We start from the raw sequence: 17,905 nt of genomic DNA on the forward strand, positions 1-17,905 counted from the left end.
GGCTTTTGTCCTGTGCCACCCACGGACCCACAAGGAGCACAGCACAGCAAGCTCAGCGCCTTTTTATTGGCAGTAGCTCCCGCGCACGTTGTTGCTCAGCGATTTTCAAAGTTACATGTGCAGTAGTGGTGAGTCTGCTCCCTCTCCCCCTGGCTCTGCTGCCTTGCAAGCTGCTCGGAGCAGACCATCACACAGCGCAGCCATCGGCACATTTACGGCTGCTCCACTTTATCCCTCGCCCCTCGTCCTGCCCCAGCCCACAGGTGGCTCCAGACAAATGCCTTTCCTAGGTGTGGGCCCCAGAAAGCTGGCACTGACCCCACAGCAATGCCTGGGCTGGACGTACCCACAGGGAGAATGGGAACGCCTCGGCATCTGCCCTGGCTGGGAAGCAGGGGCTGAGATGAGCTCACTTTTCTGTGTCCTGTTTTCCTAAAGTTCTCCTTTTTTTTTCAGGGCGTTGTTGTTTCAGCATCGGTCATGACAGAGTTGCCAGATATTTGCAATTGGCTCAAAGAGAACATGGGGAAAAATACCTCTGGAATAGCTCTGTGGTTCCTGCCAGCACGGGGCAGCAGGGAGGGAGGTGTTTAAAGCTCGGGTGAGGGCGGATTTGCCACCAAGGGCTGTACTCAGTGCAAGCCGTCTGCTATCACATCTGAGAAGCAGCAGGACACGGAGGCGAGGACACAGATGAAGGACAGGGCGTCACGCTGCCAGCAGCCGGAGGACGTTCAGCCCCGTGTAGTGAGAGAGGAAGAAATGCAGGAGGCCCAGGGCTGATGCTGCCACGAGGATCCAGAGAACCCCAGTGCTAAAGTAGATGGGGGCGAGCCTGGGAGGAACAAAGATCGAGCATCACTGCCCTCGCGTGGGATCGGCCCTGTTCCTAGAAGGGGTGGCAGAAAGGCAGCCCTGGATGCCCCCTGCCCCTGCTCCTGCCTGGAGGGAGCGTGCAAGCACATCCACCCACAGGGGTTCAGGCAGCCCCAGCCTCACCCCACACCCGTGTCTGGTGCCAGCCCTGTTCCCGTGCCCACGCTGCACCCAGGGCTGTGGCAGGGCTGACCCTGAAGCAGCCCCAGGGAGTGCTGAGCTCCCCCTCTTTCCCAAAGCATGCTGTGTTCCCCGGGGGTCCCTGCTTGCTGGAGGCTGTCGGGAGGTGTTTACCTTTCCGAGGACGATGCCCTATATCCCACAAAGTAGCAGTAGCGGGAGTAGAGATAGAGCAAACCCAGGGCTGCAGCCAGACCTGCAGGTGAGAGAGATCACAGTGACCACCTCCAAAGGCTTTTTAGAGCTACTCAGGGCCCAGCAGATTGCCCAAAGGGGAGGGATAGAGGCCATGTGTCCTCTGGCTCCACACTCCCAGCAGAGACAAAATTACTGCCTAATTAATTGTTCAGAAAGTGAGCAGGACCTGAGGGCTGAGCCAGCGCTGCTGACCCAGCATTCAGGCAGGTAAGAGGCTATTCTCACCTTGATGGAAGAAGAGTCCAGCCTGCCACAGGAGTGCCACAAAGATGGGAAAATACTCGGAGGAGTTCACCCTAGAGGAAAAGAGGACAGTCATAAACATGGGAAAGGAGGAAGATCCTCATTTTTTGGTTTCCCTCACAGTTTCTAGATGCTATAGGCTTATGCTTCTTAGAGATTATGTCTCCATAAAAGCCACCAGGCTTGTGCCTTTCCCTGCAGTTCCTGTCCTGCTTTTATTCACAAGAATTAAGCTGTGGGAGGATCTGGGTCTCCAGGCCAGTCACTGTTTGCAGGGAACTAAAAGATGCCCAGGTCTGACCATGCACAAAAAGGCTCTGGGAACAGTTGTATCACCACCACAGCTTAAATCGTGCCGTGAAAGCACAGAAGCCACAACCAAGGTCTGTCCCAGCTGGCTGTGTGCATGTCCAGGACAACGTGCATCGTGTGCAGACAAGGCCATCACAGCACGGGAGCAGGAGGGAGCACTTGGCCGTTCGGACTGGCTGTATTTGGGCAATTCCCCTCGCAGACCCCCTGAGAGCTCTCTGGGAGCTCGTATGTCCCAGTGAGGGGGTTCAGGGCAGTGGTGAAGCTGCCTCAAGCTTTGACTCTACTTGGTGACAAACAGACTAAGGCTCAGGCATCAGAAACTTTGCCTTTGCTTTACAGCACAAATTCCTCTGTGGTTTCTATCAGCAGTGGTTGTTGTGTTTAGGACTTATGAGCCAACAAAGTCCCGACACTGACTCTTATACCCCTTAACTGGACCCAGGGGAGGTGGGTGCCAGATGCAGTGCTGCAGGGCATCCCGAGAACAGAAGGGCAAAGCAGGGGAAAGGCAGTGCTGCAGACCTGAGGTCTACAAAGCACCTTATTACAGGAGTTTCTTACTGTGCTCGAAAGATCCTCTCGAATTCAGGTGGTCCTGAGATATTTGGAGGAGAAATGCCAAACCTCCTCCTGGCATAGATCACCTGGAGGAGGAAGTAGGCTGCAGTAAAGGAGAGAAAAGTAGCACGGGTCAGTCATCTGAGTGTGCTCGGTGGCCAGGAGATTGTCAGAGATAGAGGAGAAAGTCCTGCAGCCTCCCCCTAACCTTGCAGCCCTGGAGAGCAAAGCCAGCTGAAAATCCCTGACACCCTTCAGACATGAAAAAGGGAATGGGACAGGGCAACAGTGAAGCAAGGAGTGTGCAGTCATGTACAACCAGTGGCTATCTGGTTTCTCTCTGGCACGATTAACATATCATCTATTATCTGTACAAATAGTTGTGCAGTTATGCAGAACACATTGTTGCTGCCATTTTTTTTCCCTAGACTTTTACTTCTTTCCCCTTCTAAATAGCCGAGCAGGGAGGGAGCTGACACCACAGATAAGCCAGCTAGGTGCTGAAATAAATGGTCATGCAATGTGAAACAATGGTTGAAGGAGATTCTGTGTGTCCCTCTGTGTACTGCTCTTCCCCCTCTCAGGGCTGCTGTGCTTTTTATGCTACGTTCTACACCAAACTCTGAAAAGCAGCTGAGTGGCAGTGTGACAGCAGAAGCACGGCATGGAAGTGCAAGGAAATTGGTGGAGGCACAGTAGATTGGCCCAGCAGGTATTTGGGCACGGGTATACGATGCTCCCTACCTTGCTCCAGGACTCCCAGAACTGTCACGGCAGCCAGCAGATGGATCTGATCCAACATATTGATTCTTCCAGGCTGGAAAACCTGATTTCCTGAGCAGGAGCTCCTCTGACCGGGTTCAGTCCTTGCTGATGTGGTGGTCGGCGGTGGCAGCCGGCAGCATAGGCTGGCTCTAATCGAACAGGAGAGATCTGTAGGCAGTGCTTAAAACCAGGAGCTCTCGGGTGGCCCGTTATCATATGCACAGTAGAAGTGTAAAGTGGTGGAGAAAGTTCTAACGGAGAATTTCCGTTCCCACCCTCCCTTTTCCAGGAATCTGAGATGAGGAAGTGAGAAATCCAGCAGAAAGCTTATGGGAGAGATAAGAGAGGGGAAGGGTGATGGTGGGGGGGGGGACGGGACAGATCCCAGCAGCCCAGCTATTTCTTCTCCTGGTATATCTAGTTTCAAAGCTCTCCTAACGCAAGCCAAGGCGCATCCCTCCTGCTGATGCAGCACACGAAGCCCCCACCTGAGCTGACATGTCGGGAACCCCAGGCAGCAGCTCCCAGGCATGTGCCAGGTACAACTCATGGCACAGGTGTGGAGCCAGATAAAGCCCCCGCACCAAGAACCCGCTGCAGCTGCAGGACAGGACAAGAGCAAGCACAGGAGGCACAGGTCTGCCCTGCAGTGTTTTGCTGGGTCTGCAGGTGAGACCTGCACTATGGTTCGACATGGGTTTCAGAGCCTGCCCTCACGTTGGGAAGGTCGGGAGCGGTGCATTTAAGCCTCCCGCTCAATCCTCAGCCAAAATAGCTCTCATGATCCACATCAGAGAGATCTGGGAGGGTAAAAACCTGCACAATCCATCAGGGTAGAGCAGGAGCCCGGTGTTTTCACGTGTGTGTGCCTGGAGCAGCCCGCTCGGCCGGTTCCTGTCCATCAGCACTGCGCTGGCACAGCCGCACTGCCCAGCCCTGGCTTTGTCTCCTTCCTCTCCGTCATTCACAGAATTTCCCTTTGGCTCAGGGAACTTAGGGTTAGGACAAAACGATCATTAAACTTCATCGTTACGGAAAACAAGATCAGACTTATGCAAGAGAACTACGTTGTAGTCCGGTGCCCTCGATGGACCTTCTAAGAAACAGCAAAGCGGGGCTGGCTTTTCGCCTCCCTCTAACAGCTAAAGACTCAAAGAGGCTACAACGTGCCCCAACTTATTTCTCCAAATACCTACGGCAGACACCACCATTTTTCAAGCATCGGCTGCAAGATTACTTCTTTCATATCAGGACCGATGCTTTTCCACTCCAGCAACTGATTAGAAATACGAGGGCCATGGTGTTTTGTTTCCTCCAGCTTGGCTGTCAGAAAAATGAAGAATTTTTTCATGTCAGCTCAGAAAGGGCAAAGGTCTCTCCGTGCTCAGTGCAGTTGGTTTTACCCTCAGTGCCTGGCTGATTATAGCCTGCTAGCAAAAGAACACACGAAGCACAACAACCGAACAAAAAGCTCTGTGCGGACACCTTGGTCAGACGACAGCACAGTGTGACCCGAGTCAGACGCGTGTAAGGAAGCCTCAACCAGAAGAAGTTGTGAAGAACCATACAGAGCACTCCCGCTCCCCAGAGCATCATTAGAAACAAAATATTTCTAGTATCATCTAATACAATCTAAATATATCAAAGGCCAGTAGAAACATGAATGAAACAAGCAGAGAAGTCTCTCCCCTCCTCCCTCACACAGAAACATGACTTTTCAAGCTGCCTTTACCTCCCGCAGGCCATCCTATTTATCTCACCCCTCTCTGTCACCACCAGAACTCCCTGTATTTTCCATCCTCACTCCAGGCTCGCCAGGAGCCGGCACGAGCACCTTCCTCCCGCACTAAATGCCACCCAACGAGGGGACTGCAGGCTGCTGGCACGGCCACCACATCCCTGGGCTGTGCGGGTTGAAAGGGGAAGGGGACGGGACGGGACGGGACGGGACGGGACGGGACGGGACGGGACGGGATGGGATGGGATGGGATGGGATGGGATGGGACGGGACGTCACCGCTGTCACCAGCTGCCTGTGATGCCACTGGAACGAGCATAATGCAAGACCTCACCCTCCGAGGCTGGTGATGCTGAATTTCCTCCTAATCAAAGACAAGTCCTGCAGTCCCAGGTCCGGGCTGGGTATGGATTTTTGGGGTGGGAGCTGAGGAAATGCTGCCCCTCTCTTCCCGGTCTCCCCTGGCTGCACACTGCTCCCCACTGCTCCCCAGGATGTGTGTACGTGAGCATGGTCCCAAGTCGTCGCACCTCCCCCTGAGTCATCGCTGGAGGCATTTCTCCAAGCCCACGCAAGCTGGTGTTGCTCTTGCCACCCCTTCGTGTAGCCCTTAATCCTTTCTGCCTCCTAATTACCACCGTAGGGCTGCACGGCGAGCTGTATTGCAATGCTGATCTGGATTAAAAGTAATCTTGGGAGGAAAAACAAGCAGCACAAAAGGCCTGGGGGAGCTCGCAGCAGCGGCACAGTGTGCAGTACCTCTTGCTCCCCGGCAGCAGGGGGGCAAGGAAAAGGCAGCCCGGAGCTCGGAGACGTTACACGCAGCAGAATCCCCTGGAAATGTGCTTCATGAGCCTGCAAGAGGCCAAGAGCTCTGTTGGCGGAAAAAAAAAACAAAACCATTTTCCTTCCGAGCAACTTACCCTTCAGCTGCGAAGCACTGAGGCTCCTCATCCTTCCAAAGGCATCGTAAAAATATAGCAGAGTTTTCGAACCCCGCTGGCACTCGTGCTTCCTTTCGTTTCTAATGCTTCTGCGGCCACCGAGCACATCCAAACCTGGGACAGCGGAACTGCACGCGGGAGCAGTGAGTGTCTTTGCAGCAGCCACGCAGAAAAAGAGAATTTGGGGTTCAAAAGAATTAAAAGACAGAGAGACAAACAAAAAATTAAAAAAAAAAAAAATTAAAGAGGGGGGTAATTAAAAAAGGTGGATTTTTTTTTTAGTTCAAAAGAATTCAAAGCCACACAGAAATAGAAGATTTTTGGTTTTTGATTCTAAAGAATTAGAGAAGAGCCCCGAGCACCTCGGGCTGCTCAGCTAACCCCTCCCTTGGGCTGGGACAGCGGAGGGGGCAAAAACGCCTTCCTGTGCTCCCGCGGCTGCGGGGAGCTTCCATTGTCTCAGATCAACATGTGTCAAGACTTCCTTTGAGTTCTTGGATTTTGCAGCTGCAAAAGGAAGGGCAGGCATGAAGAAAAACGTGGCAAGAAGACAGCAATTCATTATTTCATCACTTGTTAACAACCTCTGCCATTCCTAAGAAACAGGGACAGCTGCAGCCGATTTCTGCTCTGCGCTTCCAACCGGGGCTCCCGGGAAGGTGCAGGCTGGCTCCGACCTCCTGGGCATTTTGACGTGCATCCAGGGCCTGGCATTTCGCAATAACCTTGAAAACTTTGCAAGAAGTGGTAAGAAGAAGCTTCCTAAAATGCGGAGCTGTACAGAGGCTCCTCTTTTCACAGAGTGAGGGGGCAGACGGTTGGTTTTGCCAGCGACATTCAGGCTGACATCCTGCAAAGTGTCGCTCGGCGTACGAACTGGGTAGATATTGGAGAAGCAGGTTAGCCCGTTGAGCTGGACTGATTTCGGCTGTAATTCCCAAGATTTCTGGGTCTGTGCCATATCAAAGAGGTCACACAAACGTTCTCAAGTAATCGGTTATCGTAGAAGTTTTAAGGGCCAAATCTCCTATGGGCTGCTTCAACCTTTGGCCCTACTTGCAGTGGTTTTCATCTCAGCAGAGATAAAATGCTTCAGCAGCAACGGTGGGAAGCCTCCCTTTAAAGCCTTTGGGAAACTATGTAAATAAATATATGATTCTCATTCAGTCAGGGATAATTTGGAGGCATTTTTTATAGCTTTCTTCTAAAGGAGGCTGATGACCTTTATCTATGTGCGTATTAAATCTGTCTAGAGGGCATGTTGGGATAAAAGCAGTGCCAAGAAGCTACCCTTGCTTAGTCATCATCAAAAGCATCGATACATGCAAATGAGTAATAACTCCTCTTCTATGGCCAACATCTGCTAAAACTATTAAAACACGCAAGTTCAACCCCTCTCCTGTCCTGCCTTGTCTCATACTATTGTCACGTGGAGCAAGCAACTCCTTTCCGAGTATTTTGCCAATTTTCCTACTCCCTTTTCAGCAGAATGTCAGAAATAGCACATAAATAATAAAGAACAACACCAAAAAGGCAACTGTGCTTCTGGCCAGAGCGAGCAAGAATGAATTTCTGGCATGATAAGTGCATATGGCAGGAAGAGGGATGATTCTGCCCTGCGGACGGACAAAACAAGCCTTTCAAGTATCTTTGGCAGCTCTGAAGTTAACACACACACACTGTTATCCTATAATGATGCAGGGAAAAAAAATGACAAGGCTAAAGCCACATAAAAATGCATCAAAGGGCTCAAAGTGGCGGTGGAGGGCGGCTCGCCTTTCCTGGATTACAGGGGTGAAGAAGCAGAGCTCCCTCGCTGCCCTGTCCCATTTGGGCCAGGAAGGGAATGCTGGCAGCAGTGAGGGGCTGAGTGTGGGCAGCTCTACGGGGGTGCTCTTTAGGAAGGAGCTGGTGTTCCTGATGGGTCTCCTGCAGCAGAGAGGCCCCGGGCTTGCCACAACAGGGAAAGAGCCAGGGGAGTTTGCCCAGACTGTGGAGGTGCTGCTGGGATGCAGCCACTGGGAGGGCAGCGGTCACTGTGACCTTACGGGGGCTTTTCACACCAAATCCTTTCCCACAAGGGGAAGGAGCAGTTCCTGGGGGCAGCGGAGGCATGACGTGTGTGGGATGGATGGATGTTTTCCAGAAATAAAGGTGCTGCAGATGGCAGCAGGGCTCGGACCGTCGTCCTTTGAACTCTGCTGCCCTCATGCCCTGCTGAGATGCACTGAGCGATGTCCCCCGGTGGGACACCACCCTGGGCTACCCAAACTGCTGGGGCTGAGGAATGCGGCTGCCGTCTCTTCCCCACTCCCAAGGGAGGCTCTGGACACAGCCCCTGTCCATGAATGCCGCTGGCGCAGGACCAGGGAGCCGGCAGCAGTCAAACATCACGAGGGCAAGAGGCAGCCGGGAGGGGCTGAGGTTCTGGTTACCAGCTGTGACTTCTCCTTGCCTTTGTTCAGCTGAGCCTGCGGAGGAGGCCGAGGTGACCTTGCAAAGCTGGGCAGGGGCAATCCTGGGAGGTGCCAGAGACCAACCCGGGCATCGCTTTTCCTCCCAGTGCTGTCTGGTCTCACCTCCGAGCCACGTTGTCCCCTCCAGCTGTGGGGTGCTGGCTGTAAGCGAGGAGATCGTGCTCTTCCCGGAGGCCTTAGAAGCAGCTGACAAGCATGTTAGGCACAGGGAGCCTTCACAAAAGGCCAGAGGCTGTCCCTCAGCAGTGACCGATCACACATGGGGACAAAAGAATAGCTTTAAAAACAGCTGGGTTTATTTTTAGGGTGTGAAATGGCCGCACAATGCAATTGTGTAAAAGAACAGAACAACCAGAAGCAGCACTAAACACCAAACTTGCCTGCACACCCTTGCTTTTAACCACTGGGAGGCTGAACAGCAGTGACAGTGGTGTTGCTGATGGCGATCCACCTTCGTGCACCTGAGTGTGGGATGGATGGACGGTATCTCACTGCTCTGATAAGAGGGCTCTGATAAGAGGGCAGTTCCTCGAGCTCCTGATCGCAGCTGCACCCCGCAGCTCCACTGGGGAAAAGGAAAGGGAAACAGCACGCAGTAATTTGAAGATTTCTTGTTGCTCTCACACAAGAAGCATCCCCCTGCTTCCAGTTCCCTGGCGTGGCGTGCACAGCCTTTGTCACGGTGCTGCGGGGCCTGGGCAGGCAGGGCAGTGGCAGAAGCAGAGCGCCCAGGACCTGTGCGCTCCTGGCCACCACCTCTGAGACCTCTGTGCTTTCTTCTGGGTCTGGCGTGGAGCTGAATGCACACAGGAGCTTGGACTTTTGTTCTGGAAAGTTCTGGCAGTACTGCTGCTCATCACAGTTTCACATTGCAGCCTGATCCCGTAGAGCCTGCACAGACCCCAGCTGATGCCACGTCCCGTACGGTTTAGTGATGACATGTAACAGCTTGCTTGCTTCATTCCCTGTCTTGATCTTCTCATCCTGAGTGCACCCCTTAAAGTTTTGGCTGTTGCTGTAGTTCTGCAAATACCAAAGAACAATTTGCCCTGCCCTCTGTGCAGGCAAAAAGTTTCCGGTACCCGTGTGACAGCTAAGCTCTTGGCAGCAGGAATCACAGCACTAGAAATTAAAAAGAAAAGTAGATTATACAAGAAAGGGATTTAAGGGAACTCAATCCCACATTCCTGAAATTGCCCAAGGGGAGCAATGGTTTCTTAGAATCTGTTTTAAAGATCTTCACTAAGTCACAAACCGTGGAAAAAGACTGAGCATTAACCTGTAGGACTGCTCATTATGCTCAGATGCTAACGTAATCCAATGCTATAAGGACATCGCCTGGGCAAAGGCGACCAAATAGGGTTTTAATTCACTGTCATCCCCAACCCAGTGATTTTTTTTCAGGCAGAGCTGTTATGAAGCAACCAGAGAGCTTCTGGGACTGGCTGCAGCCCACCACGTGGATGAAATCCCCCTTGAGCACTGGAAGTGGGTGAGAGAATGAAGACTTCAGCGTGAGCCTCCACTTGGAGAAGCTGTAGAAGGTCAGGCTCTTGTCTGCTTTTTGGTGATCTGGGCCAGTAAATCACAGCGCACAAATCTGTTGGCCGTGGTTGGGCAGCTTTGCCTAAAATCAGCTTTGTTCCTCCCAAAATGGCTATCAATCAATCAGAGTTGCCTTTCCACAGGGTAGAGCGTGGATGCCCACCTGCAAGGGCACTTACTGCATGCCCGCTTTAAGGAGCAGTCGCCTGTCACATAAAGAAATGCCAACAGAGAACGCTGCAAGGAAAAGGCTTGTATTTAGTCTGGTGAATAACAGGATGGATGTCAACCCACCAGTAAGGTCCTTACGGAGTTAATCCTAGTCTCCAAGGGGGTTTTGCTGGAAATTTTATTAGGACACTACTACTTTGTCTAATTTTTAACTTCTGTCAGAGAAGGAAGTGGCTCCTCAAGAATATAGAGTCCAGTCTGTTGGTACAGGACTTACCAGGGGACCACTGTTTGGGTTTTTACTAAAGCAAACAGGAAAATCCTCTCCTCTAATTTATATGAGGTTCAATGTCTACAACAGATTAACATGGACAGCTGTTATCTGCAGAAAACTTATTTTTTTCTCCAGTGAAAACGAGTTCAAATTCCTCTCAAAGTCCTCTAATGATCAACCCTTTTAGTGTTTAACATTTCATTTACTAGAGACCTTCTTAACTCTAAATACAGGGTTTCTTATTCATATATATACACATATAGGTTTTTATTACCTATGTTTTTATTACATATAGATTTTTAATTATACATACAGATACAGATCTTTCATATATTTGTACATGTGTATATAAAAATCTGTGAAGATCTGTAAAACAGACGCTGATTTAGCAATCAGCTGAAAAATAAGAAAACAGAAAAGCCTGCATTTAATACAGAGATTTTGCTGAGTTTGTGTCACATCTACATCTTTACATATGAAAAGGAAGGAGGATCTGTTTGACTTTCTTTGCTGCCTTGTAAAATACTATCAGAAACAAACAAACAAACAAACAAACAAAAACCCCTCCACTGAGAATCTGTCTAGGATAGCAGAAAGCCTGCAGCTCAGCCTGCTTCTAACTTGGATCGTGGTTGTTCAGAAGGAACAAGAGGAAGGACCCTTATCACTGAGCTGATGGACAGATTAAAAGTGGACCTGTTCTTGGGACAAAGTGTTACACTGAAATGTCCCAAGATAACAAAGGAAGCCAAGGATGCGTTTTCAGAAAGTCAGTCAGTAACTGATTCAAGTTCCACACACAGATGCTTGCAAAAAAGGAGAGCCTAATAGAGAAAACACTTAGAATAAATGGGAAATGCAAAAGCATAAGAGTGAGTTTATCTGACATAAACTGATTGTTATAATCCACAGTTTCTAAGAAGGCAGCAAGGGAGGCAGGTCAGCTGCAAGCCTATTCCTCCTGGCATGGCTAACATGCTCTGAAAGAATTCAAGCTCTTACCTAGCCTGGTTTCTTGCTGGAAAACTAAACCACTGTGCTTCTGATGCTGGAATCTGTTCGAGAACAGCACCATTCCCTGAGGCATAGTTGATATTTTTAATAGTCTTAATCAGACATCTCTTCATTCCTCCTCATTCTTAAGTTTCCATTGAGCTTAGTAGCAGCTTGCCTTTATAATTTGATCTATTTCTTCCAGTTATAATACTCAGCCCATGATTAATTCAAGTCTTGAGTGATAAGATCTAACTCCAAGCTATTTGACTTGAAAAAGAGAGCAGAGGTTGTCATGGTTCACTCGTGTAACCTTAACCATCTCTCGCAGCCTTGTGCCAAGCAGACATCTTCTGAGTGCCTCCAGACTGTCTTCATTTCCCTATCAGCCAATGCACCGAAGGAGGCCTCTCATTCTCCAATTTCTGTGTGCTTTTCTAATAGCCAGCCAGTGCCGAAATAAATCCCCACCTCCACACCCTCATGGGTTTCTACGTGAGAAAGCTTCTGCGTCTTCCAAGTCTGCAGAGAATACTACAGGGTTTGTTTCGGTGCACACCGCTGCCGTGCTGCTTTTAAATCCATGACTCACCCTTTTCCCTGAAATGATATCAGAACAGCCACGATACATTTAGGATTTTTTAACAACTGCCAGCTCCTGAATGTGCTTTGCTGAAGGCAGGAGCTGTTCTGCCTGCGGGAGGACAGCAAAGGACCACAAGGAGAGGACACCCCCAGGGCCGTTCTCATCGCTCTGCTTCCTCGAACCAGCAGAGAGCTGGTGGACCCCAGGCCCTTGCTTACATCTTCTTTGTTCACACACTGCTTTAAAAAATGCTCTTTGATTTCTGAAATATCAATAAGCATCTTTTCCTTTCATTCCCTCATCATTTATATGGCAGCTGCAGCAAGATCCATGCCCTGTAGGTAAACCTGGAGGGAAGGCTCTGCCTCAGGCCCAAACCTGCAGGAAAGGCTCCGCTGTTCCCTCGGCCTGAGCCCGGACAGACAGAAATGTTCAGTGCCAACACAAAGTCACCCTTGTGACATTGGCCAACCCATTCAGGGACATCTCAGGCCTACCCTGGGAGCCCCCAGGGGCACTCACTGCCAGAAAAACGTAGACAGACCACAAGGTGAGACCCTCTGAGGTCTCCACCTCACACAAGTCCACTTTGCTCCTTCCAGCTGTCAGCAGGCAGGGACCACCTCCAGACGCAGCAGCTTATCCTTCCCTAGGAGACTAATATCACACACAAAAGCAGCAGCAAATCCTATAAAGCCTTCACTCCTGGCTGTTTTGCTCCCGGCAACCCAGGCTGGAAACCCTCTCGTTGCTCCTGCCCTAAGGAAATGCACCGGGGCACGGCACTCGCTGTGTCAGGGACGTGTTACATCCCTGGAGGCAGAGCTGGACCCTTGGGAACAGAGGGGCTGTTATTCTCCATCCTTTTTTTTTTTTTTTTTTTTTTTTTCTGGCACAGAATGGAGCCTTTTGGAGCCGAAACCACGGGGAATTTGAGTGATGCTCTGCAGGGAGGTGACGCCAGGGAGGTGCGAGGCTGAGCCCCTAGCGCTCGCCCTGCCGAAATGCCGGGCTCGGAGGGAAGGGGATGGGCGAGGTGGATGCATTTTTGCCACCAGAAGGCACTGGGGAGCTGCAAATGCTTGCACGGAGCCTTAACGCCGTGCCTGGTGCTGCTCCTCGCCTTCAGCGCCTCTGCGGCCCTAAAGGAAAGCACAGGGGACTGCAGCTCACCAAGAGAGCCGTGTTATCATTTTCCTTGGAAAAAATATGTGAATCAGCTTTTTTTTCTGAGTAACAGTGATACGAGGTAGGGAAATAGCACCACCAGACTGGGAGGCTGGGATCATCTCCAGGCTCTGAGCTGCACCAGCAGCCACGGGGCATGACAGCGGTGGTGCGGTTTTTTGGGGTGCTGCCCTGCCTGCAATGGGAACCCCTCCTGGGCAAACATGAGCAGGGTTCTGCCGGTTCCTTGGGAACACCCTGACAGAGGAACACGGTGTCAGAACCGCTGATGGCTCAGGGAGCTGGGACGAGCCCTGCAAAGGCACCAGGGCCAAGCAGCGTTGGCTGGGCCGTGGAAGGTGCAGGGACCAGAGCTGGTGGGGACACCAGTTTCTGGCGATTTTGTGAGGTTAGTGAGCAGCTGGCGGCAGGAAACGGCTCTTAAGAAGCTTCCATGCGTAGGGAAATATTTTCACCTGGTTACCAGCCAATTTAAGTTCTGACAGAAATGGACATACATCCTCAGTGCACACAGACTCAGCTGGCACCTTCCTGGGGTGAGCACATGCATGGCCCCCCCCCAAGCCACGATTCTCCACCACCATTGTTATTTTTGGAAGGTGCAAAGTCGCTCTGCCTTGCAGCTCGGTGACACATGGCCGAGCGGCTCTCAGGGTAAAAACACTTCATGCAGTAAGTGCGTGAGGTCCTCGCTGGCTGCTTGCAGCTGCCGTGGCCGCAGTGCAGCTGGGCTGTCACCGTCCCTACGGGCACGTGCTTGTCCTCACATCTCTGTGGGATGAGCTGCTCCTAGGAAGACTTCACCCTGCAAGGGCTGATTCTCAGAAGCAAGTTCCTCCTGCACATTGCAGGTTTGCAGAGCTTTTGATGGTGATTTAAGGAGTTGCCAAGCTCACCTGTCCACCTGGGCCATGCACCAGAAGGTATTGCTCCACAGCAAGGACAGCTGCATAAGCCATCCATCCCTCCTCAGCCGTTCTGATTCATAGTGAAGCACTTCAGCACACACCTACACCTTCACCAGCAATTAAACTGGCTGTTAGAGATTCAGTTTCACAAGCTGCTCAGGTGTACCTCCATCCGCATGCTCATATAAAGGACAACCTGCTAATGCTGCTGAAATCAAACCTCACGGTTTTTTGTGTTTTGTTTTCAGCTGGGGCAGGTGCCCAGCTCCAGCCATGGAGCAGCCATGTGAGCGCGGAGGAGGAAGTGACACAGAGGATGACATGTGGGTAACGCAAAGAGAAACGGGCTCAGCATGAAACCACATGCGAGATTTAAGTGAAAACAGTGAGGAAGTCAAGCATAGAAAAATAAGGGTCAGAAGCCAGCAAACAGAGTAGGAGCCACACCTCGGTTTGTCTTCCCTAAATGGACGGTGAGGTTTTAGGGTCAGACTGGGACAAAAACCCCCAAAATGACTGAAATATCTGCCTCTTGCCGTCCAGCCCCTTGGCCTCCAGGAGCCAGTCGTTGCAAGCCGGAGAGTGGCAGCTCCGCAGAGGTCACTGAGTTAAGTGCTGCTAATTCTCTGTTTATTGACCTCAGCGAGGCAGGATTAGTGCAGGCCAGCAGCGCGAGGTGCTGTTTGCAGGCATGCCAGGAATGTGGCTGCTCTAGCGTCATTTCTGCTGGGTTTTGAAGAGGATGAGGAAGGGAAGGCAGGGAGCTGCCGAGGGGCAGCAGGCATCGGCCGCAGGGAACGTATGGAGCTGCCGAGCAGCTGCGGGAGAGCGGCTTTTGGCACCCACGGTCGGTCCTGGCTGCTTTGGAAAGTGTGAGCTAAAGCAGAAGGACTGTATCACCATGGCATTGTCTTGTGGCCTTGTTCCTAACAGGGACAGCCCCAGTCCCTCCCTGCGCCTGGTTCCCAGGGAGCTGCATGCAGGGATCGTTGTGGCCTCTGGGAAAAGCTCTGGGCATTGCCGATGCACCCAGGGCCCCGAGGTGGCAGCCTGCTGGTACCACTGCAGTGTTTGCACCCGAAAGGCAGACAGAGCTTCCCTAGAAAGGGAATAACAGCACAACCCCGAGTGCACCAGAAGATGCCTGAAGTCCAGCTCCTGCTGCCTGTGTCGCAGGAATGCTCAGAGAAAACTGCCTCGAGTGTGAGACCCTCAGGGAGAGCACAGACCTGAGGACATTTGAGGCTACTCTCAAGCAAATCTTTATCTGTTCTCTGAAAGATCTGGCAGAAAATGGCCTATCCAGGATCAAACTGTGACCAGCAAGCTGGTGCAATGCCTACAGGAGCTACCAAGGCTCTGTACAACCCAAGAAAACCATCAGGATTTCATTATCTATGTCCAGACCAAACTTGCACCTATTGCTTTGTCTTGCATAATTCTGAGCTTCTGGGTCCCAGAAGTTTTCTGTAAAGTTCTTGTTCCCAAGGGCACTTCCTAGCTCCTTCACTTACTCTACCAGGTGGATAGTTTATCATCTCCCACTTGATTACTGTGCCTCCCTGTCTCCTGCCATCCACCTCCTCGTGCTCTGGTTCTGGTTCTCCAGTGCTTTTTTCTTTTGCGGTTTATCCTCCTTCCCTTGTTACTATTAATTCATGACGTTTCTTACACTCACATTTATTGCCTTTGAAAGTGGCAGGACTTTATTATTATTATTATTATTTTTTTCTGTAGACACTTGGGCCCCTCTGTTTTGCTAATATCAGTGTATCTTTCCTGGTCTCCTGCTCAGGAGTGGTCTCCAGAGATATCACTGTAAAGAAATGTTTTCCATGAAAAGTGTAACAGAGCACATGGACATTGCCCCGTACTGAGATGTGAGCTTGTCTTCCCTCCCACAGTTCAAAGTTTGAAAGAGCAAAAGTCAGTGTTCTCCCGCTGGTCATCTGCCTTTACTGCCTGCTATCTGCCAGCATAGTGTCACTGATGTCCTGCAGCCCTGACCTGCCTGATTTTCCACTCACTTCTTGCCAGTTTTCCAGAGGAGAATGAGATCTGAAAAGATCTCCAGCTAATGCTTGAAATGCAAGGAGAGTGCTAGCGATGTGGCAATGCCTTGGAGGGATTAAGGAAGCAGGAATTCTTCGGAGATTGAGGTTAGAGGGAATTAAGAATAGAAAGTACCAGCTGAAAGTGCAGCAGGTTTCTCTGTCTGGTAACAGTCAGGAAAAGAAACATTCCCCAAAATACAATTATTCAAAGCCATAGTTTGCTCATAAACCAAGGATTCCTGTCACCTCTGAGTTCCTCCTATTCTGGATTGAGAACTTCAGGCTTTTCCAGCCTCGCCACGCTGCCCTTTTTCTGCCTTTCAGAATTTCCTTCTAAACTCAGAGAGCAGCACAGCATGCTCCTCAAGCGTGTATTAGTGGCAACTGCTAAAACTGTGGCAAAGCCTGAACAAACCTAAATGGTTTTCCTTGACAATGTCCTGTTTGTGGTGCAGTGTCTGCCATCCCCCTTTCTTTTATCGCCCCTGCCCTGGCACTCCATAGTCTGGTCTAAAAATACCACCTGCTCGGCTGCCAAAGCACTTAAATCTCTGTGCATGGTTCTTCTGTTCCTTTCATCTCTTTATTTTTTCCCCCCCTGGATTATTTATCTGTCTTGCATTGATTTTGTATTCCTTTCGTATATAAGTTCAAACATCTTGAAAATCACAGTGCAGGATACACTTTCAGCCGCTTGTTTCTTTTCTTTTTACTCTTTTTTTTCTTTCCTTTTTAAATTTAGGACTGTTCTTTTCCCCTGAATGACAAAGCAGCACAGGCAGGAATGGGTTTCACGGCTGCCTGCCTGTGCCATGATTCAGCAGGTTGTAAAAGGAAGGAATGTCTTCTTTTTTTGGGAGAGGGTGGGGGAGAATGAAAAAGCTTGTGTGACAGGCATGTGTGCGACTGAATTTGACTTCCTGGTGCTTGTGTGATCAGAGCGTAGCATTTTGCTATCCTGTGAGTTACCCAGAAGTTAATAACCTGTCTCAAAAAAGGGACTTGAAAGATGCTTGGTGCAAACCTGGACTTTACCTAGACTGAGGAGGAAGCCTGCTGAATTATATTTCTTTATTACTCTTTAGAGTATTCCTCTGTGGTGTTTTTAGTTTCTTATTTAAGCCACTTGGTATCTCACATGCTGCCTGTTGTTTGTGGCCATTTCCCTGCCTGTCTCACTGTATCTTGTGTTTGGTCTCTGAGTGTATGTAGCTCAGTCAACACAGAGGTTTAGGAGCCAGCTTGGTGGCTTTCTGGAAAAAATGTGAGCACTGGATTCCAAACTTCAGTGTAAACAGGGCTTTGCTGATTTCATTTATGCTGAGCCTTATTTCTGAGCGCTGGGCCCCTGCTTGCATTGTCCTAACGCGGTGGAATTTTCTCTGTGGGGAGACTTATATTGCTGACTCACTGCATCAACTCAAAACAGATTTATGTTTACAAAGAAAACCCCTCTTCTTCCCGCCCCTCCTAGCAGCACTGAACGTGGCGTTGCTGTAGAAAACCTCGTACCTGCTGGAGCAGGCTGCAGCCCACAGACCACACAGGGGCTCACTTTAAAATAGGTAGTGCAGATACAGCCTCCAACATAACTTTTATCACCTGAAGCAGGTCAGGTGGAACTTAAAAGCGGAATTACTGAGAGGGCGGCAGGAGCCTGCGCTCATCATAGGGCCTTATTCTTTGCCATCCCACACTGCCCTAAGGGAACAGGAGCTGGGCTGCTCAGGTTCAGCCCCTCTGGCGGTCCTTTTTGTGGTCCTGCAGCCACCTCCTCCTGCCTCCCTTCTGTCACCGTGGGGACCGTTACTTCTGCATTCCCCATGTTTCCGTCCTCGTTAGGCCCTATAAAAGTGGAATTTTTATACAGCCCTTCAGAAACACGTTTATTTT

At 50.6% G+C, this 17,905-nt stretch overlaps 1 protein-coding gene across 4 annotated transcripts; it reads right to left on the reverse strand.

Moving 5' to 3' along the window:
* Window positions 1-37: 37 nt before the first annotated feature.
* LOC101804397 (leukotriene C4 synthase) lies at window positions 38-12,092 on the reverse strand. 4 transcript variants are annotated; one of them, XM_027468608.3, is made up of 7 exons: window positions 11,286-12,092; window positions 5,796-9,415; window positions 3,115-3,303; window positions 2,374-2,473; window positions 1,480-1,550; window positions 1,171-1,252; window positions 38-835 (listed from the first exon to the last, which is right to left on the reverse strand). In XM_027468608.3, exons 2-7 carry the CDS (start codon window positions 5,824-5,826, stop codon window positions 709-711), a joined length of 600 nt encoding a protein of 199 aa, XP_027324409.2. In that variant the 5' UTR covers window positions 5,827-9,415; window positions 11,286-12,092; the 3' UTR covers window positions 38-708. The 4 variants fall into 4 exon arrangements, with proteins under 4 accessions (XP_027324409.2, XP_005024344.1, XP_027324408.1 ...); XM_005024287.5 differs by lacking the exon at window positions 11,286-12,092 and having other exon boundaries at window positions 3,115-3,284; window positions 5,796-8,263; XM_027468607.3 differs by lacking the exons at window positions 5,796-9,415; window positions 11,286-12,092 and adding an exon at window positions 5,207-5,744.
* Between the last annotated feature and the right edge of the window lie 5,813 nt (window positions 12,093-17,905).

Source organism: Anas platyrhynchos, chromosome 14, assembly GCF_047663525.1.
Source record: "Anas platyrhynchos isolate ZD024472 breed Pekin duck chromosome 14, IASCAAS_PekinDuck_T2T, whole genome shotgun sequence".
Taxonomy (NCBI): domain Eukaryota; kingdom Metazoa; phylum Chordata; class Aves; order Anseriformes; family Anatidae; genus Anas; species Anas platyrhynchos.